We start from the raw sequence: 23,547 nt of genomic DNA, 5'->3' as shown, positions 1-23,547 counted from the left end.
CTCAACATATACTTTATAAAACAAAAAAAACCCGATCCCCAAATTCCTTTATTATCCTAGTAAAAAAAATTCCCGAAAATTGCCTATTTTTTCCAGCGTCACAGTGGCTATCCCCCTTAAATAATAACAATTAAAAATTTTTTTGAATTTTTAATAAACTAATTTTCACAATTATGATATAAATGCCACATTTTTATTTTACAAAATATATATTTTATTATTTAGAAACACTTGATTGCGAATATAGACGTCCTCCTCCTGATAAATTTTTAAACGGTTTTTTTAATTTATTTTTCATATCTTTCTTTTTCAATATTTTTTTAAACATTTTTATTAATGATCGGTCGTTTCGTTTTGTATCCTTCTCAAACAAATTAAGAAAGGATGATAAGGATTTGTTATTACTAAGCCAATGAAGAACAACAATACAATATTGACCACAATAATTGGAGTTAATATCCTGTAATTGTTGCTGGTTCCATTTGTATCCTCCTCTACAATTTCTTCCAAGGCGCTGAGTAAATCGAGAGTCACTGGGAGGTCGTCCGAAACTGTCGAAATAGATTCCGTGTCCATGTTTATTGACAAAAAATGCGACCCAGTGGGTTCCCGGTTTGGTATGATCATCGGTGTTGGCAATAATTGCACAGGGTCTAGGCCAGATGCAGGGGATTTTGTCTGATGGATAGACTCCTCCAACGCTTGCATCAGTATAGGGTAAAAGTTTTACTAATTGAAGAGTGTCCATAAAATTGTCTGTACAGCGAGGTATCACACTGAATACTGATTCATCTTCTTAAAACTTTTAGTTATATACTTTTAGTCAAAATTACTAGTAATAATTTTGTCTAATAATCGAGGAAGCGGATGATAAGCCATCACTAATCCAAATATTGCTCTCATTATATAAAAATATACACTATTTCTCTTTAATTATAATCTACTATAACCTGGCGTGATGAATCAATTTCCAAGATGTTATCAAACTCTAAGTATGTAATGCAGTTTACATTAACTTCAAGAGCTTTACTAAAACGTACTTCTAGTCTGAGACTTCCGTTCTTAACTAAATTCCAATGAGAAGCCAAATTTGCGGATAGGTCTGGTGTTAAATCAAAAGCATAAAGAGTGCTTCCATATTGATAATCTAAGCGTGTGATCCATGACCCCGTATTTCCGAAGTGTACACCCGTTCCACTAAATAAGGTGTTATATGCTTCTACCTCAGAGTAATTATCTTTACCAAATTCCGGCTGTAGTGCCCTACCCAACACTTGTTGGCCATCGATGTATAAACAAAGATAGTTTAATGAAAAAGTTTGAAAATTGAAAGGATTATGTGTTTTGGAACCGTTGTATGCTCTATTGTCTACAAAACCAACTATTATTCTTTTAGGTAATTGGCCCAATACCACATTATCGATAGTATTTCCAAGTATTCCTTTGGATAAAACAAACGATTTTACTTCAACTCTAGTAAGCGGATACTTTGCAGTTGTTTGACCCAATGTTCTTGCATGAGCTATTAAAATACTCGGGTTAATTTTCACTCTTCTCGTTATTAACATAGCCTCCAAAATCTTGACAATGTAGTTATTTTTACTTCCATTCATAAGACAAAATGTGTTTTTTGATCGAACTAAACGAATTCTCATTTCTACTCCGTTAAGTAAAAATTTATCTTGATTAAAAACATCACAATGTAAATGACCCATCATTTCAAACTCTTTTCCATTCGTTGTGAATGTCATTCTATCTTTTAGACCCTTATTTTTATCCTTTTCTACACTATCAAATTCCCCTAATGTATCCATACTCCACAACGCCATTTTAAGATGAGTAGTTTTTGCATCGACTCCATAATTTAAACATGATTCAATATAAGCTCTATAAGCGTAGGCATTATTAGGTGGTGAAATGATTTTTTGATTGAAAAAGACATCTACTTGATTAAACATTGAATGTAAAAAATTATTTATTGGACCCACAACATCATTTTCAACAACTGTACCATCACTTTGTACAATTTTTGCTTTAATTTTTATCATAGTATGTGATAAGTCAATGTATTCTTCACCGTGTCCAGGTATAACAAATTCTATCGGAGTATCGTCCGATAAAGATGCCATAGGGTTGTAATATGTCCATTGCGATTGTTCAATACTTGTTTGCGTTGGAGGTAGTGTGAATAAATCTAGTTCAGATTTTGCACACTCCTCTGAGTGAGAATGTAAAAATGACATTTTGTATTAATTAAATATATCATAAACGTCACGCTTCTTAGATTTTTTCACTTTACGTTTATTTTGTTTTGAAGTTTTCCTCTTTTTGGTGGCCTTTTTTTTCTTACTACTACGCTTCCGCACTCTTCCGCGGTTATGTACTTTGTGAGTTAATCTACGTATTCGCTGGCTTTTATACCCCAACCGACGCATCATCTCATCCAATTTTTCTGATGCCTTTCTTTTAAGTCGCATCCCTGTTTCTGTAAGTCTGTGTTCCAATGATTGTTTGAAAGGTACTTGACCCGTTGCAACATCACTTAATACATTCATCCCTGTATGAACAGCCTCTTTTCCTATTGCACGTGCTGCTTTTCCAAGAAAAGGTACTACTCTGCGAAAAAGTCCTCCCAGAAAAGCACCTATTCCATGACCATGTTGATAAGAGCCGACATAAACTTTACCAAATCTATTATATTTTTCTTTATAACCTCCACCCGCCTGATTATTATAGTATTCAATGTAATGAGACATTTTTTAATCAATTCTCTTAAAGTGAAGTGTCACGTTCAAAGGTCCGTACTCAAATGGCATAGGATCACCATTATTATTTCTTATATCTATTTCAATTGTTCTAAAAGAATTCGATATAATGGGTATATAATTAGGAGAGCCGTAATTATTGGTGATAGTCATTCCGTATGAATATAAACTTGTTTCTAAAGTTACTGCTCGTAATAACGATGAATTTAAGTCTCCAGTTACATATGGAGCACAAATATCGCAATAAATGAAAAATCTATCGGGTATCCCTCTTGTCAAGCTGAAGGGTCTTTCACTTACATTTATATATTCATAACTATCACTGCCTTTTGTACCTAAAAGAAAGTCTCTTTGATTGGTTCTATCGTCATAGTGGTTAAAACCTAAAATATCTAATAAAGTTGAAGATAACAGAAGACGATGACTGGTATCTTTACATTTCGGAGGTTGACAGATTCTTTTTACAGTGGTAAATCCTGAATCATTTATTTTAAAGTGAAAATGTTCTGCAGTACCAGGGAAGTTATTCAAAGCGGACATTAATTTCCTGTGGTCTGTATAATGTCCTCTGGGTAAGTAAAAATCTGAATATATATCAGAAACTCCATAGCCGGCATGGCCAGCGCTAACTAAATACAGCCCTCCTTCTTTTTTTGACTGAATGTGAAAAAAACTTGCAGGGAACTGTATTTCTTTTAGTCCTACTACCCATTGCCCTTCCAATTTAATGTGATCTGGTAGCATTGTTGTGTAATGAGCTGCCGTGTTGTCCGGAAAATAATTCATACTACTATCACTTGGTAAAACCATAAGAAATTCTGTTTTATTCATTCTGATATTGTCGATGCAAGAACCCAAGAATTGAATTTGTCTGGATATCCCTGCCACTTTACAAAATATTGTTTATTTTTTCCTTTTCCTTTGGTTTTAATGATTTTTTCAATCAGAAATTCTTCTTTTTCAAGATCCTTAATCACTCGCACTATTTCTTGTTCATAGAAAAAACCATCAATTTCTTCACCATTTAAATCTTTTAATTCATAAGCAGGAATATTTTGGCGTAGTTTAGTTTTTGTAACTTGAAAAATTTCTTCAGTATAACCAGCCTCATAACCTTTCTCGAACGTAGACTTATATTTACTGATCCGTACATAATCATTTACCTTATATTTAAAGAGTTTTTTTCGAAGTTTTATCACTGGATATCGTTTTTGAATATTACGAAACACCTCCCCAGCGTTATCTAAATTTACTGATGCAGGCTCCATCCTTATCGAGCTATGTTTTGTATGATTATAAACCTCAACTAATTGTTGTAAAATATCAATGTATTTATAAGTTTTCCGATGACTAAAATACCGCCACATTCGTTCTTTCAAAGTTCTGTTAACACGTTCTACTACACTTGCTTTTACATCGGGGTTTCGTGCAGTTCTATAGTATATGTCTTTTGATTTTAAGTATTCTTGCACAGTACCTGCTACAAATTCCTTTCCTTTATCTGTTTGGATCATGAAAGGTTTACGTCCATTACTTCGGTCAAAAATATTTTTAAATCCTTGCATCACAGACTTGGCAGATTTATCTAATAAGGGTTCAACCCATACATATTTACTTAATACATCTATTACAACAAGGAGAAATGAGACACCATCATTATAAGTTTTTAAAGATTTTATTTCTACAAGATCAGCCTCCCATACATCATCTATATTTGAAACAGTATAATGTAACCTTAGAAATTTACGCCGTGTAGGTCTATGTCTAGTGTAAGTATCCTGAGCAGCTAACCATTCATTTATTTTTTCTTCGGGTATATTTTTTTTGAATTTTTCCACTAAATTACGTGCTCCGGAGTATGATACAGGATTAGACGGATTGTGATACTCTTTTTTAAGAGTTTCTTCTATAGTCGTAGCCATTTGAATGAATTTTTATACATCTGTTTTTTATTACCACCACTCTGTAAAGTACTATTTGCAAGAGATTGAAAACTTTGTGAGTTTTCCGATGAAATATTACTTTTATTTGTACGTTTAGGTGTAGATGTATTGAGAGGTAGTCTTTTTATATTTACTACATCTTTATGACAGAAACTACTATTTCCTACAAACTCTCGAGGAGTATTTATTTCTTGTAAATACGCAGCAAAAAAGTTTCTACCAGTAGCTTTTACTGATTTTCGGTGACGTACAGCATCGTTTATGAGATCAACTATATTACCACCAGGTATTTTACGCCCATCCAAAGTAACACTTCCTTTATTGTCCCAGTTTAATCTCCTGTCACCATCTACAGACTCAATATGTCGTAGAATATTTTTAGCCAATGCTTGATATGATTTCGGAACACCAGTTATTATGTCTGAAGTTTGATATGATCTATTATGCTGAGTATTATCTGTCACCACCGCGGTACTAATATCCTGATTATTATTAATGTTAGAGAAATCTGTAAGATCAGGAACAACTTCACTATTGTCAACTTCTTTTTTTTCTAACACTGGAATGTTATTGTGTTCTCTATTTTTAAAAAATAGATAACGTCTTAATACTTCAGAGTATTGTTTTAATTTATCACGATCATTAATATCTAATGAATTCGTGTTTAAAATTTTAGTCAATTCAGCATCCAAACGAGCTTGTATATCACCAGGGGTTTGAGATGTGGGTAAAAAGTGATTAGTGACGTTATTTAAATCTTGGCTGAAATATTTGACTCCAGATTTTAATTTATCAATATCTTCATACGGAATAAGTACCATCTTTTTCACATGTTCCATATTTATTAGATTAGGTTAGACACTAGAGCACCGAGTAAGGGACACAAAAGCATAGGTAAAAATGCTCCTCCTTTTTGATTGATTAGTTTCTTCTTTGTTGAAATATTATTTTTTTTGCTACTCAGTTTTCGTAAAGTAGCTTTGTGTTTAGCTAGTAACTTTTTTTCAGATTCTTTTAAAGGAATATTACCGTGCAAAACATTCAAACAACACTCGCATATAACTTGAATTAAATCCTTTTTCGCGTGACGAAGTATGGCACGACGCTGAGCTGGTGACGCATACAGAAGAGCTTGAAGTAGAGCTATATTTTTACGACCAATTGATTTATGAGCAGAATTACTGCTTGACGACCTTTCTCCCCATTACATACGCACAACTGATACATTATTTTGCGAGTTATTTCCTTTTATATCATTACATTTTTTCGGAATATAAACATAATGATATTGATCTGATGGAAATATACATGTTCTGTACCTACAATTTTCGGGTGTAGATTGCTTAAGATCTAAAAGTAGGTAGCCGTGTGCTTTTGATGTAGCATCAAAATAAGCTTCTTGTAAAAACTTGGGGTCTTCTGGATATACCTGTCGGGCCAAATGAAAGATCTGTGCTCTGTCCCGGGGTTTTTAAATACTACAATATAGTTTGTGTTTAGAGATATATCTCGCTGACCTTTTCCTTGGTGGAATAAATTTTGCGACAGAAACATAACACTTAAATTTTTATGATGGCTGCCTTTAGTAAATAAGTCGACAATATCACCATTTGAAGATTCTCGCATTAAATCATCTATTACTACTAATTTAGGTAAATTATCATCGAAATCACTGGACTGAGGCAAACCTTCGCGAAATTCGACAAATGTCTTGTCGTACTCTGTATAACCCTTCTGCCACTCAGCGTAGCAAAATATAACTTTACTAAAATTGATATCACAAATTTCCCTAATTTCTTTTAAAAAACGTTTTACAAAAAAAGTTTTTCCACATCCTGTTGGTCCGCAAATGATTGAAGTAAATGGATGTTTCCACCTTGGATCCATTTTGAATTATGAAATAGAATTTGACTTACAAGGATACTTATAGGAAGAAGTAGCTTAATCTAAGTAATGAAACAAATTTTTTTTATTAGTTTTATTTAAAATAAATAAAAAAAAGTTTTATAAGTTACAAATGTTGCGTCCGAAGAATCTTTTGATATTTTTATTTAATTATATTTTTTTTTCTCTCTTCAGAAAGTAGTTATTTTCTAGTTTAAACTTCCGGCGACCATAAAATCTAATCTTCATTCTTTAAACAAAAAAAAAAAAAAAAAAAAAAAAAGGGGAAAAAAAAATATATATATAAATCTAAAACAAACAGCTAATGCATCTTCAATGACCTTCGTCTAAGACCCTTTTAAAACTTTTACAGGGGTCATAAAAGGGCTCTGATTAAAAGGACAGGGTATTTGCCCGAAGAAAAGAAAATCGAAAAAATATCTTATCCAAATGTGCATTTAAGATAGCATTAACAAATATGATAAACTAAGACCATTTTTTTTATTTTTTTTTTAGACAAATAATTTTAGGCTTATCTGAGATATAAAAATAAAACTTTATTTCTACAATAAATTTTAATTTTTAAAACTATTCTTTCAAATTAACTAAAATAATTTAAAAAAAAAAAAAAAAAAACGAAGAATTTACAATAAAACATTGTTTCTAAAATTATTTAAAAAATGATGTCTATAACAATATCTAAAGCTTCACATTCGTTAACAAACGATATCTATTTGTGGAATAAAATGAGGGAATCATCTAAAACCAAATTTTTAATTAATTATGTAAGCTTTACTATTAAGATAAAACTAATTTTAAATTTAAGTTATAATTTTAAGAGTATTCTTAACTAAATAGAATAAAATAACATGTACATGCCGGCATGTGTGTGGGTGCGCACACACACAGGCCTGCATCAGGGCGTGTCCTGTTCGCTTTTCCTAAGGGGATGGGACTAGAGTCCGGAAAATGTATCCTCATTGGAGGGAAGTCCTATCGGGACTTATACAATTAGGGTATGACCACCAAACTATATAAGGAGACGTTTTTCACAAAAACGGCCACTACGGCTATCACCTCTACGATTTCTACTACTAGTTTTAGAGAGTCCGCTAAACGGATCAACGTCTAGCAATTTTTTGAGTTCTCGGTGAACGGTCCAATCACTACAAAAAAAAAATTTTTCGAGTTCGGCTATTATAAAAATTTTTGTTTTCAAGTGGTTCAAAATTTTGTTTAAACTGTTCTTCCTAAATTTTTCAAAAGGTGGTCATTCCGTTATATATTCTGAAAAAATAAGGTACTGTACTAATTATAACTTGTTTACTGTTCAATTGGATTAGTTTAAAATTTTGTCTTTTGAAAAGAATAAGTATTGTTCAATTAGATTAGTTTAAAATTTTGTCTTTACGTACTTTAAATGTAATAATTGGTCACTCTGTTTATATTTTGAAAAGAATAAGTATTGTTCAATTAGATTAATTTAAAATTTTGTCTTTATGTATTTTAAATGTAATCAGCCCGTGTTGAATATATTTTGCAATCGAAAATTCTAGTCGTATCTATCAACTTAACCTTTCCAGACAAAGTTAAAATTAAGATCCCGGTCTATAGGCCGAAAGGCTTGGGCCGAAAATGAATTAATTAATTAGGTCCCAAGTTGGACGTAACAAATTGGCGCTCGAACAGGGACTTAAATAAGTTTGTCTGGAAAACGAAATAATAAATCGGCAAAGATATTAAACTAACTATCTATTTTATTTATTGCAAATCTAACTGGTCGCGCTTTCTAAAGCGCACTAGCTCTAATTTTTCTAAAGCCATCTATTTCATTTTAGCTGGACGCGCTTTCTAAAGCGCACTAGCCCTAATTTTTCTAAGACTATCTATTGTAATTTTAGCTGGACGCGCTTTCTAAAGCGCACTAGCTCTAATTTTTCTAAAGCTACCTATTTCATTTTAGCTGGACGCGCTTTCTAGAGCGCACTAACTCTATTTTTCACTTGCATTTCCCGCCGGACGCGCTTGCTAAAGCGCACTGGCCCTAACTGTCTAATATCTTATGCCAAAAAAAAGAGGACATAGAGCAGGCCGTCGTATACAGGCACGACGAAACCGCGAGAAGGTACAAAATCCTAAAGAAAATATAGTTGAAAATTTGCCTCTACCCCAAATAACTAATATTAGAAAGGTCCGGCGTCGTCTAAAAATAGTAATTTTGAATAATTCTGAGGGAGAGACAGAAACTGGTTTATATTTACCACGAGTACGATTTCCGGATTCAGATCCTTTAGGGTTACTAGTAATAAGGGAAAAATCAAGGAAAACAGAATTACCCCACAAAAGTATTAAACGACCCAACAAAAAGGGGGAAAAGATAATAATACCAAAAATCCAAATCTTAAACCCAAAACCTTACCCCCTATCTCTCAAGGTAGACGGAACAGACTGGGTGCCAGTTATCGATTTAGACTAGGTATCGGAACTAAGAATCTTTCAAGCTAAAACGCTTTCGTGTTCCAAAAGACGTAAACATGCGAACAAATGTCGAATGACGGCAAACGGGCGTTACGGAGTCAGGGAAATCAAAACCTACTACCAGGCTTACCCCTATCAAAGGTTAAACCAAAACACAATCTGACATTTATCGACTCGGGCTTAGGTACTTCGGGGTTTCCAGGAATATCGAGTGACGAAGACTCTGAGGGAGAAACAAACCCGGCAGAGAAAACTCTAGTTGTCCCACCTGCAAATTCTCAAATCCAACCGCGAATCGTTGACTCAGTTCCCAATCCGACGAATAACAATAACGGTGTTTTACCTGCAAACCCCCCGCAAATCATTAATCCGATTCTCGATAATATTAACCGGGTACCACCAGTACCAGACAACATGGCTTTATCGGCGAATCAAAATATCTCACTAAGCGATGCACTTTCGTTTGTGCCAAAGTTCGAAGGAAACCCCAACGAACTTTTAGATTTTATTAGTTGCTGTAGCGAAGCGAAGGCCGTATTACCAGCGGGAGCTGAGGGTAACCTCGTAAAATTAATCTACGGGAGCAAACTCGGAAGTAAAGTAAAAGCCTCACTAAATTCTACTATCCCGGAAACGATTGCTCTTTTGACCGCCACATTAAAAAAAATTTACGTTCCGAACAAATCACTGTTCCAGCTCCAGGGAGAGCTCGGTCGGATATATCAAAAGGATGGAGAATCGGTGGTTGATTTCGCGAATCGATTGCGGAAAAAGGGGCGCGAAATAACCGAATGTTACAAAGCCGATAATCCGGATGCAGCGGCTAACGTAGTAGATGATTTCAAAGAAAATATCGAAACCTCTATCGCGGAATGTTTCGTACAGAATTTAAACAATGAAATCGACCAGCGCATGACGGCATGCGCTAATGTAGAAGAGGCTCTCACGAAAGCAATTAAACTTGAAAAAAAATTGAATGCCCGCAAAGAACTACGTCGCGATCCCAACTCAGAAAAAAAAACGGAACTAAAGAAGGAAGCCGCGGGTAGGAGTAACAAAACCGTAAATTTCGCCATTGAGACGCCCGGGAAACCCGCGCCAAATAAAAGCGTGGGTCAAAACAAGAATTCAAACAATAACAATGCTAAACCAAACAATTCAAATGACCAGGATTTATGTCGCAAATGTAAGAAACCGGGACATTTCGCCAAAAATTGCCCGGAAATAACGTGTCAAATTTGTTTCACGAAGGGACACAACGCGAAAAATTGCCCAGAAATTAACGTCGCGACGCAGGAAAACCCTTACGCGAATGTACGATGTCAGTTATGTGGCGGCCGGGGGCACACGGCTAGGTATTGTGAAGAAAACCTAATCGTCGGTCCATTCCGAGTCACTTAATGAACCAATTTCCCGCTAATCAACCGCCAAGCCGATTCCAAACTCGAACTAACAGATATTGTGATTATCACAAAAATAATACTCATAATACCGAAGATTGTCGAGTATTACAACAAACAGCTAATTATTTACAAACGGTTCCCCAAACGTCTTTTCCCAGGGATGCGGGAAGAAACAATCGGCCATCACAACCTGTGAATTCGATCCAAGAAGTGACAGCCGAAACAGATTCCGAATAAATAAAATAAACTTAGATTTAGATTTAGATAATTTACCATATTCTATAGCAGGTAAATCATCCAAGATTGGTGATGTCATTATGATGTTGGATTCTGGTGCATCACCAAATTTAATTAAATTAGGCTATTTAGATAATAATATAAAAATTGATAGGGAAAATCTAGTAGAGTTACACGGGATAGCTAATATCCCGGTTTATACCTTGGGTAGCGTACGAATTAAATTATTCGGAAAACAAGCCGTATGTCACGTGGTTCCCGACGAGATGCCCATTCCCCATGCCGGATTGGTAGGATCGGAATTTTTCGCGACACACGGTGCTAAAATCGATTACGAGAATAAAGTACTTGAAATAGATAATCAAAAGTATCCGTTCAAACAAGCTAATAGGGTGACAAATGGGGTCATGTATATACCACCGCGTAGCGAATCGACATTTTATGTTAAAGTTAATAATCCCCAGATCAAAGAGGGTTATATCCCTAATTTAAAACTATGTAAAGGGGTATTCGCGGGAAATTGTTTGGTCTCGATAAAAAATGATCGCGCTTACCTCCAGATTTACAATACCACGGGAGATGAAGTGGCAGTTAGAATTCCCACGTTAACAATCCGCGAGGTAGAGAGAAAAGGAATATCCCCTACCGTTGATCAGGAGGATCCGCATAAAAGTCACGGTATAACAAAACGCATCTTTAACATCGTCCAAGATCATAAAAATCTCGAACGTTTCGAAAAAATTAAACCCCTATTACGCTTAGAGTATCTAGATAAACGAGAAAAATCTCACGTCGAAAAAATAATAAAGCGATACGCAGATAGATTTTATATAACCGGGGAACCTCTGAGCTCCTCCGGAAACTATTTACATAGAATACCTACTCACAGTGATCGCCCAATAACGATTAAACAGTATAGAATTCCACAAGCCCTTAAGGCAGAGCTAGATAAACAGGTCAAAGAGGGACTGAACACAGGCGTCCTCGCACCGTCAGAATCACCTTATAATAGTCCCGTTTGGATCGTACCCAAAAAGGCAGATTCGCAAGGGAATAAACGTTGGCGCATAGTAATAGACTTCAGGTCACTAAATGAAGAAACTATAACAGACGCGTACCCGTTGCCGAATATCACGGACATTCTTGACCAGTTGGGGGGTTCCCTGTATTTCTCTGTCTTTGATTTAGCCTCCGGCTATAATCAAATTGAAATGGACCCAAAAGATCGACATAAGACCGCGTTCTCGACCCCACAAGGACACTGGGAATATCTCAGAATGCCTTTCGGATTAAAAAACGCGCCGGCTACATTTCAAAGACTGATGGATACAGTCTTAACCGGACTACAGGGTACGGCCCTTTTCGTATATCTAGACGATATCATCGTGTTCGCCCGGAGCTTAGAGGAACACGAGAAGAAACTAGATGAACTAATGCTGAGACTACGAAAAGCTAACTTACAACTTCAACCCGATAAGTGTGAATTCCTTAGACCCGAAGTGAACTATTTAGGACACATTATCAGCAAAGAAGGTTTAAAACCTGACCCTAACAAACTTATAGCCGTCAGGAAATTTCCCATACCTAAAACTCAACGAAATATTAGGGAGTTCTTAGGTTTAACGGGGTATTATCGGAGATTCATAAAAAGTTATGGCTCAATAGCTAAACCACTAACCAGATTACTAGAGAAAGATAGGGAGTTCGAATGGTCCGAGTCGGCTGAGACCGCCTTCGAACTACTAAAAGAAACATTATGTACAGCACCGGTGCTGCAATATCCAGACTTCGAGAAACCTTTTATAATCACTACCGACGCATCAGGGATCGCGATCGGCGCTGTATTGTCACAAGGAGAAATCGGAAAGGATCGACCGGTTGCTTATTTTTCACGAGTTCTAAGGGGGCCCGAATTACGTTACGACACGTATGAGAAGGAGGCGTTAGCTATAGTACAGGCGGTGAAACATTTTCGACCATACATATATATGCGATCGTTCACTATAGTGACCAACCACAAGCCTTTAATTTGGTTTAAATCCGCGAAAGATGGGAACGCTCGGATCCTTAAATGGCGTCTTCGCCTCGCTGATTACGACTATAAGGTAATATATAAACCAGGGAAAATCAACCTCAATGCTGACGCTTTATCTCGAAACCCAATAGGAAACGTAAATGTCACAACAAGAGCCCAAAGAGCCAAAGAACGCTCTCTGGATGACAAATATCAGGAAAATTCTGATAAGGTCCCGAACCCTGCTAAACAGGGTCAACCTCTAATTGTTTTTTCAGAAGCTCCTAAAACTTCTGATAAGGTCCCGAACCCTGCTAAACAGGGTCAACCTCTAATTGTTTCTTCAGAAGCTCCTAAAACTTCTGATAAGGTCCCGAATCCTGCTAAACAGGGTCAACCTCTAGTTGTTTCGTCAGAAGCTCCTAAAACTTCTGATAAGGTCCCGAACCCTGCTAAACAGGGTCAACCTCTAATTGTTTCTTCAGAAGCTCCTATAACTTCTGATAAGGTCCCGATTCCTGCTAAACAGGGTCAACCTCTAATTGTTTCTTCAGAAGCTCCTAAAACTTCTGATAAGGTCCCGAACCCTGCTAAACAGGGTCAACCTCTAATTGTTTCTTCAGAATCTCCTAAAACTTCTGATAAGGTCCCGAACCCTGCTAAACAGGGTCAACCTCTAATTGTTTCTTCAGAAGCTCCTAAAACTTCTGATAAGGTCCCGAACCCTGCTAAACAGGGTCAACCTCTAATTGTTTCTTCAGAATCTCCTAAAACTTCTGATAAGGTCCCGAACCCTGCTAAACAGGGTCAACCTCTAATTGTTTCTTCAGAAGCTCCTAAAACTTCTGATAAGGTCCCGAATCCTACTAAACAGGGTCAACCTCTAATTGTTTCTTCAGAAGCTCCTAAAACTTCTGATAAGGTCCCGAACCCTGCTAAACAGGGTCAACCTCTAATTGTTTCTTCAGAATCTCCTAAAACTTCTGATAAGGTCCCGAACCCTGCTAAACAGGGTCAACCTCTAATTGTTTTGGGAAATTCTACAAAAAAACACGAAAAATCGTGTGCTACCACCAGGAAGCGTGGCAGACCACCAAAAATTCAAGAAATACCTACTAAAGGAGATTCCGATCAAGAAGATCTGATACCTTTTGTAGACCCCGAATATGACTCGGACACGGACTCGGATGACTCCGTTGAGTCAGAACACTCCTACAAAAATAACGCGAAAAAGGGAAACAATAAAAATTCAAACATTATCCTGGTGAAGGATTTGTTTGAATATAGAAATGACAATTTAGTTTACTTCTTAGATGAGAGAGGAGAACCATGCGACGCAGGCTCTCGTATTCTCAAATCTCTTCATAAATTACCTAAGGTCGGGTCCATAGGCACAGGCCAAGTGCATTGGACAAAACGAGGCAATAATAACTACACTAGTAACAAAAATTAAGGGATGAAAAAAAAAATTCCAAATTTTTTGGTGATTTTCAGCGAGCTGTAACTCCGAGGAAAATGATCGCACAGAAAAAAAAAAAAAAAGCAAATTGTAGCTCCAAGTGTCTAGTTTTTAGATATGACCATGAAAATTTTTTGTCATCATCAGGTCTGGAGAAATCCTAAGAAAACTACTGAAAAAAAATTTTTCGAAATTTTTTTTCGTCTCCAAAAAGGTCTACGGGCTTCAAAAAAATTTTTTCGATTGTTTCGTTTAAAAGCTCTTTTAGTAAATTTAATACCCTTTAATTTGACGTAATCAAAAAGCCTGTACGATAATTTGCCGCGGAGTTATCGTCAATCAAAGCAAAAAGGTTTTTTTTGACTTTGGAAATCAATAACTCTGGAAATAATGACCGTATAGGAAATCGAAGGAGGGTTTTGAAAACTACACAATATTCTCTATAAGAAAACGTAAACCGCTTTTGAAGAAAAAATTTTTTTGAATTGAAAACTCGGACTGAAAAAAGACAAAAATTCGCATAATTAAGGATATTTGGATAACTTGGTATAACTTTGGATAAAATGGATGAACGAAGGATATCGTTGGTAATTTTTAACTTCAAAGTGTCCCCTAAAATCCCTAAGAAATTCAAAGCGCTGCGATTTTTTGTTCATAGTGCCCAGAAGCTTCAAATTCTGTGTTTTCGCAAAAATCACCATTATGAGCAATTTTGTGATTTTTATTCATTTTTCCATTGAAAAAAATTTTTTTCAAAATTCTTTATTTTTTTCGATCAAAGAGATTGATTTTTCAAGAAATTTGAAAAAAAAATTTCAATTTTTTTCGAAAATTTTTTTCGAAATTTTCTCAATTTTTTCGACTGTTGTTTTACCGCCGGCATTAGCGTTACCCAAAGCGTACCACGTGGAGGTTGCTCGGTCGGATTTACGCTTCTCTCACACACACACACACACACACACACACACACACACACACACACACACACACACACACACACACACACACGTGTGTGTGTGTGTGTGTGTGTGTGTGTGTGTGTGTGTGTGTGTGTGTGTGTGTGTGTGTGTGTGTGTGTGTGTGTGTGTGTGTGTCTTTGTCTGCGTGTTTGTCTGTTTGCAGCTGCCGAATGACCTCTGTACGCACGGCAGTAACTGCTCAGTACCGTGTATTGCCACCTCTGTTCCGAATCACAGCTCGTAAACGCTCTTGCATGTTGATGCATCGTCGAATATCACGTTGCGAAATTCCTTGCCAACAACGTAACAACGCTTGAGTCAACTGATGAAGATTGTGCAGTTGCGGATAGTCTCGCCGCAATCGACGCCCAAGCATGTCCCAAACATGCTCAATTGGGTTCAAATCAGGACTCATCGCTGGATGATTAAGCGTTGTTACGTTGTTGGCGCGGAGAAAAGTTCGCGTACGAACTGCAGTGTGAGGACGAGCATTATCCTGCATCAAAATGAACCGTCTTGCCCCCATGCGTGTGCGCATAGGCAGGACGTGTGGCTCCAGAATTTCGTCGACGTACCTATCGGCAGTCAACGTCCCACGAACGATGACCAACGGGGTTCTGGTATTGAAGGACACGCCTGCCCACACCATGACTGATCCACCATTGAAAGCTGTAACTGGTCTCGTAAAACTATCCCGATCTCGTTCTCTACGACGGCGCCAAACGAGAGATCGTCTATTGCTGCCATGAAGACAAAATCGAGATTCGTCAGTCCATAATACACTGGTCCACTGTCTACGACCCCAATGGTGATGATCATGAGCATAGGCCAATCGGGCTCGGCGATGTCGTGGAGTGAGCATAGGCACGCGATTTGCGCGTCTAGCGCGTAGTCCTTGCTCTCGAAAGCGATTTCGAACCGTCGATGCCGATATGTGTTGTTGGGGAGGGACGTTGTCGACGATTGCGAAATTAATGAGCGATCGTGTGGGCATGCGCAGTAGGCGTTCGACGAGCTTCTCGAATGATAGCTCGATCATCACGCTCGGTAGTGATTCGTAGTCTACCTTGACCCGGACGACGATCGTAACTTTGAGTCGCGTTAAATCGGGCATAGGCCCGACTGATAACGGACTGGCTCACTCCCATAGAAGCTGCTACTTCCACCTGACTGTAGCCCTCTTGAAGGAGGGTAACAATGCGAGCCACATCTGTGGCAGCTAAATGTCGACGAGGCATATCAAAAGGTGCTTATCAAAGAAAAGCTTACATAAAATTCACGTAAGGAATTTAGGCTAAAAAGAAAACGTAAAATTCAAGTTTTGTGTGAGGAAAAGCCGAACTCCGCGGGGGGTATATCAATTTGTTTTTATTGAATTTTTAAAATGAGATTTAAAACTAAGGCAGTTGTAGCGGACAGAAAAAATTGAGTTAATTTTTTTTGACAATAGTGAAGCATTCTGAAGACGATAAAAAAAAAAATTAAAAAAAAAAATTTTGATAAAAAAATTTTCGAAAAAATTGAAAATTTTTTTTTTTTTTTCAAATTTCTTGAAAAATCAATCTCTTTGATCGAAAAATAAAGAATTTTGAAAAAAAAATTTTTTTCAATGGAAAAATGAATAAAAATCACAAAATTGCTCATAATGGTGATTTTTGCGAAAACACAGAATTTGAAGCTTCTGGGCACTATGAACAAAAAATCGCAGCGCTTTGAATTTCTTAGGGATTTTAGGGGACACTTTGAAGTTAAAAATTACCAACGATATCCTTCGTTCATCCATTTTATCCAAAGTTATACCAAGTTATCCAAATATCCTTAATTATGCGAATTTTTGTCTTTTTTCAGTCCGAGTTTTCAATTCAAAAAAATTTTTTCTTCAAAAGCGGTTTACGTTTTCTTATAGAGAATATTGTGTAGTTTTCAAAACCCTCCTTCGATTTCCTATACGGTCATTATTTCCAGAGTTATTGATTTCCAAAGTCAAAAAAACTTTTTGCTTTGATTGACGATAACTCCGCGGCAAATTATCGTACAGGCTTTTTGATTACGTCAAATTAAAGGGTATTAAATTTGCTAAAAGTGCTTTTAAACGAAACAATCGAAAAAATTTTTTTGAAGCCCGTAGACCTTTTTTAAGACGAAATAAAATTTCGAAAAATTTTTTTTCAGTAGTTTTCTTAGGATTTCTCCAGACCTGACGATGACAAAAAATTTTCATGGTCATATCTAAAAACTAGACACTTGGAGCTACAATTTGCTTTTTTTTTTTTTCTGTGCGATCATTTTCCTCGGAGTTACAGCTCGCTGAATATCACCAAAAAATTTGGAATTTTTTTTATATCCCTTAATTTTTGTGACTAGTGTATTTACAGGTAATGTAACAAACGGGACGTTTGTCTAGAGGGAGGGACGTGTTACGTCCCCACCTGCATTCGCAGCTGTCTCTGATAGCAAATACGCGCGCTAATTTAAACTCTAACAATTGTACAATAATTTCATAAACATTCATTTTTTTATAAATATAATGTTAAATGATAAGTAAAGAATTCCAAATGTTAAACATTAAATACTAAATATAGAAATAGAAAATGATAAGAAAAGTGAAACTCAGCCAACACCTGAGTAAACAAAATATTTTTAAGTTTACATTAACATTTTCTCACGAAGAATGTTAATGGTAAATGATTCATTTTGTAAGACAACTAGCGTGGAGTACATAAGTATATTCGAGAACGTTCGAGGAATGTCCTAAATAAATAATGATAACGAACGCCTGTGTGTCCTGGACTCCGGAGTTGAGTCAGCGCGGATCATCCGAGTCGGACTCGGAAATGCCACGCATATCAACTCAGGAGAATAGGACATTCGGGGCCTGATACGCAGCCCTACTCCCCTCAGGGCGCGGCCCTTCAACGGGGATATAAGCTGGGTGCACGGGTAGTTCGGGGCTTGTCTTTTGCTACGGTTTCTTAATCTTAACGTCTCACACTTAAGGCTCTTCATAATTTATACTTGTCGTGAGACTATTAATTACGGTTACGAAACACTATTACGTACTTCACGGCAGTTGTCAAATCATATTCATTAAACGTGTATTTTAAACAGTTAAATAAAGTTATTTATTAATTAAGTTCACCGAAGCTAGTTATTTCGGAGTTAATTCGAGAACCTTCTACTTACGACTGTGGAGGTCGTAACATCTTTATCTCCAGCTCTAGTTGTTCCACCGTCTACCTACAAACCTGTGAGGAAACCGGGACGTAACAGTTGTCTGAATCGAAATAATTCTGATTTATAAAAATAAATCATTTTTTCATAAAAAAATTTCTCCCTAGCACTTTTGCTATTGAAAAATGAAAAGATGAATTTAATTTTTATATTTTTATAATAAAAAGATAATTTTTTATTTTTCATTTTTTATTTCTGTGATAAGAAGAATACTTATCATTCAAAATAAAATATAAACTTATTTCACGAAAAAATATAAGTATGAAATGAAGAATAGTTTATATTGATGAACTAAATTATCAATTAGAAGCTTTCCATTTCAGATAAATTTTAAAAGAAAATTAAGTAACTTTGAAATTTTTTATAATTAAGAAAATTGTAAATTTGAATTTAATAATTCAATGATTAATGATTTAATAACAATCATGATAAGAATAGAGATAAATATTTTTATTCCTATTATTTTTGTCATTAATTTAGTATTACCATTATTATTATTTTCAGTATTATCGTTACTATTATTATTATTATACGGCTCCGTATACATGCGAAGTTTTTCGAGTAAAATTTGAATTTCCCGGGAATTTATATTGCTCCGTACACATCCGGAGCCGTATCGTTCATTTGCCGTACCTTTAGGCACATTCAATTTGAATTTATTAATACTTTCTCGCTAAAAGTTTAAAGTAAATCAAAGCAATTAAATAAGAAGGTAATTGTAAGCGAATCACCGTAGTTCATTAGAACATATGTGTGTGAGTCCCTTCAAGATTGGAGTTTACTTGAAGCTACAGTATATGTAGTGTTATGTCCTGGCTGAACGATTTAAGCCAACAAGTGACAGCACCTGTGATATAGCGGGAACAGATATTCAAATCGTATATTTTAAATATTATCATTTAAAAATATACGATTTAACTAGAACTAAGAGTAAAACAACATGTTTGTTAAAGAATTTAAGTTAACTAAATTTTCGATAGTTCGTTGGGTTATTTAGAAAAAAAAAACAAAAGATGTTGACAGAAAAGGGCATAGTATTGAATTTTCAAGAAACCCTAAAGTCTAAATAGCCCCAGGGCTGTTTTCTCGCCACAGGGCACTTGAAAATTTTGAGGAAAAGTCATAAAAGACACGTGTGGAAACTCAATGTGGTCTTGTTCTACAGAATATAAATAACGTAACCATAGGAATGCATAAACAATACATGTTACATAAATTTAGCTGAAAATATGTTATTTTATTTAATAAATAAACTAAAAGCCTTAAATAATATTAAATTTTGATATGTTAACAATTAAATTTCACTAGAGTTTAATAATTAAATAATCTTTTATTCTAATATAAATAAGTAAATAATAATTTAACATTGACCAATTATAATATAAGTACCAATTAGTTATAATATAAGTACCAATTAGCAAACCCCTGATCAAACTAATTATTATTATTATTATTATTATTATTATTATTATTATTATTATTATTATTATTATTATTATTATTATTATTATTATTATTATTATTATTATTATTATTATTATTATTATTATTATTATTATTATTATTATTATTATTATTTTGTTATTAAATGCTCAGGGGGGTTATCCCCGGAGTCCGATTCTCCGAGGGCCCAGCCTGAGCTCCGTCCGTTACTGCTGGACCACTCCGCACAACAAGGCGGTTAGTGATCACAGCAGGCCAAAGTCATTTCCCTTAAGAGACGGAGAGAACCAAGTAAAACAGCCTTCTGCATCCTAACTGCCAAGAACTCAGCTTTTGATGAGCAAGCTGGAACTTTGGCAAGTGAGGATACAAAAGACTGCTTCATCCCTCCTAGGACGCCAACAATCAGGACGACAAGCTTGACACGGTAACCTGGGTAAAGTTTACCAATTTCAAACAGGAGATCCTGATATATTTGTCTTTTGTGCTCTTCTTTGGCTGAGATGTTGTATTCAGCCGGGGCCGAGAACTCAATGACATAAATGTCATGAGTGGCCTTGTCGAAGAGCACAATATCAGGTTTGTTGTGATCTATCCGCCGGGTTGTTGCAAATGGCATGTTCCAATAAATTTTGCAACTGTCATTCTCAACAACCTGGGGAATATCTCCTGGCAAATAAGGCAGCACTGGTGTCACGTCAATACCGTAGCAATGACGAAGATAGTAGTACAGTACTCTCAGGGCAGCATTGTGACGCTGGATATATGCACCTCTCGCCAGCACTGGACATGCCGACAAAAGGTGCATAAGCGTCTCCGGATGTTGTCTACACCTCCTACAGGACGTGTCCGGAAGCTGCACCTGGAGCACCTTGCTACGGTACTCAAGAGTGTTAATGACACCATCTTGGCAGGCAAATATGAACCCTTCAGTCTCGGACATCAGGCCCGCTGACTTTAAGAAGGAAAACGTCAGCTGGATGGACAAGCCATGATCACGCACGTGTTTAAAGAACACGCTGTGCATGGACTTGTCCATCAGTTCGCCAAGGAGTAGTTTTTCCTCGGCGTTCCTGATGACGCTCTTAAATTCCTCCTTTCGGAGTTCCATAAGAGCGTTTATTTCTCCAAGACCAAGGGTTCTTGCCGCATATATTGCTGCCTTATACAAGAATGACCCCTTATGCGCATTTTCATGTTTATGTACAATTTGCATAAGAAAGTCATCCTCGTCTGCAGTGAAATTGACAACTTCGTGAGTTAAACCCAGGACCAAACGGTCGTGAAGCCGCTCCAAACTCTGCAAACCTCTCCCACTGATGGACCGGGAGAGGTATAATCTGGCGACTGATGAATTGGGGGTGCATGCTCCGATTCATATTAATGATCTTACGGGTTTTGATGTCGAGATCTCGTAAATCCTTTCGGGTCCATTTCAGGACACCGAAAGAGTATAGTAAGACTGGGACAGCGAGCATGTTAGTAGCTGAGACTTTGTTTTTGCCGGAAAGTTCGGAGGACCAAATTTTCCGGAGTCTCCTAACATACTCGCTCTGGAGAGTTGTTCGGACTTCAGAGACCGCATGCATGCGGTGCTCTTCCATTCCTAGATATCTATACAACTCCCCGGCGTCTAATTGGCTTAAGACGCTCCCATCCACTAATTCGACATCATCACCAGTATCAGAGCACTTACCCCTCGCCAGATGTACGACCGCACACTTGTCCAACCCAAAAGACATTCCGACATCTCGTGTGTACTCTGCTACGATGTTGAGGGCTGCTTGTAGATGATCTTCATCAGCACTATATAGCTTCAGATCATCCATGTAAAGCAGATGGGTGATCGAATATTTTGATCACCCGGAGGCCCCACAGAGTACCCACGAGTTTTACGGAGAGCAACAGATATAGGCAGCAGTGAAATGCAAAACAGCAGAGGGCTCAAGGAATCGCCTTGGAAGACCCCTCGTTTGTACTCTACAACTCCGGTTACGTGCAATGCGTTTCCACTTCCAATGTGAAATCGCGTTCGCCAGAGCTGCATTGTACGCCGAATACATTCCACTATTTCGGGATTGACTCCCAGGCATTTGAGTAGATATAAAATTAACTCATGTGGAGTTGAGTCAAATGCCTTGCGATAGTCAATCCAAGCCATTGACAGGTTGCGTTGATAGTAGATCGCATCTTGTAAGACGCATCGATCCACTATCAGGTTCTCCTTGCAACCTGACAGGCCTCTTTACTGCCACGTTGTTCATATATCTGTTGCCATACAGGCTCTATCTGCTGCAAGATACGGTTATTTAAAATTTTTGTAAAAATTTTATAAACCGCATTCAAGCAGGTGATAGGCCTGAAATTCTTAGGGTCAGACAAGTCACCTTTTTAGGTATCAGTACGGTTCGCCCTTCTACAAGCCAGTCCGGAATCGGATCGTCAGCTCTAATGTATGATGTAAATATGCGGGCCAGATGGAGGTGGGTAGAAGTAAACTTCTTCCACCAAAAGACATTAATGCCGTCTGGTCCCGGGGCAGCCCAATTTTTGCTGCCATTTAGAGCTGAACGAACTTCATCCACACTGACTGCAGGGCTCTCTTCATCAGCATTCTGTCGACGGTGTTCCCGACAGAATACTTTGAAGTCGTGCAGAGCTGGAGTGTTGGCGTTCACGTTTGGTTGATCTCCATACAACTCAGTCCAAAAGCTTCCACCCGCTCAGGTGTTGGATAATTCCCGGTAACATCGGTCTTTGGTGTCAGAAACCGTGAAGGGCTGGATCGAAACAACGAGTTGTCGACCAACCGCTTCAGCCTTTTCTCTAATGACTTTTTAGCAGCCACTAGAGCCCGCAATTTATTAAGAGACTCTTCCTTGATGACATGAAGAGTACTCTTGTTCAGTGTGTGATGACGCCACCGAAGTTCAGCAGCAATGCGCCGAATTCGGGGCGTGTATGGTGTTTGAGTTGTGTCGTACTCAATCACACACTGAATGCGGGAGACCTGTTTCCGGGACATGTCAATTTTCAAGCCAAGTTGTGAGATGCGCTGTTTCAACCTTGCCTCGATCGAGAGACATTGTCTCTCTCTCGGAAAAGCCGAAACTGCTGCACCATACACAACCTGGCTCACAGTGAGCAGGGTGGAATCCTCCAGGATGTTTGCACGGAGATCTTCGTTTACCGCGTCAAGCTGTTGTTGGGAGTAAGTTATCTTTTTAGATATACTTACTTGCCGTCCTACAAAGGGATTGTTGTTGTCCAAGGAGGAACGGCGTCGCTCTTGGTGTAGTTGCGCCGGAAAGGAAAGTCTATTAGACTGCCTTCTGTCTTATTATTATTATTATTATTATTATTATTATTATTCTTATTATTATTATTATTATTATTATTATTATTATTATTATTATTATTATTATTATTATTATTATTATTATTATTATTATTATTATTATTATTATTATTATTACTATTGTTATTATTATTATCATTATTGTTATTAATATAGTCATTAATAGCATAATCATCTTCATCAGTAATACTACTATAACCCCATTAATAAAATAATATATAAAATAATTCAGTAGAAGAAAATAATCTATCACAGTGTAAGTTAATAAGTAATAGTGTTCAAGGAACTAGGTTGTAAAAGATAGAAATTATGTGTTATAAGGATAAGTCTCTATATATGTATTAGTTGTAAGGAATAGTTAAGTTGTAACGTA

General features: G+C 36.8%; 1 protein-coding gene across 1 annotated transcript; it reads right to left on the bottom strand.

Moving 5' to 3' along the window:
* Positions 1 to 929: 929 nt before the first annotated feature.
* Positions 930 to 2,243, bottom strand: LOC141538306 (uncharacterized protein F54H12.2-like). Its single transcript, XM_074259688.1, has one exon. The coding sequence runs from the start codon at positions 2,241 to 2,243 to the stop codon at positions 930 to 932; it is 1,314 nt and encodes a 437-aa protein (XP_074115789.1).
* Between the last annotated feature and the right edge of the window lie 21,304 nt (positions 2,244 to 23,547).

Source organism: Cotesia typhae, unplaced genomic scaffold (genome assembly GCF_013202065.1).
Source record: "Cotesia typhae breed Kobodo isofemale line unplaced genomic scaffold, CoteBio_Ctyphae contig_20, whole genome shotgun sequence".
NCBI classification, from domain to species: domain Eukaryota; kingdom Metazoa; phylum Arthropoda; class Insecta; order Hymenoptera; family Braconidae; genus Cotesia; species Cotesia typhae.
The sequence above is the reverse complement of the archived record's forward strand: the minus strand, read 5'-3'. Positions and strand labels throughout refer to the sequence as shown.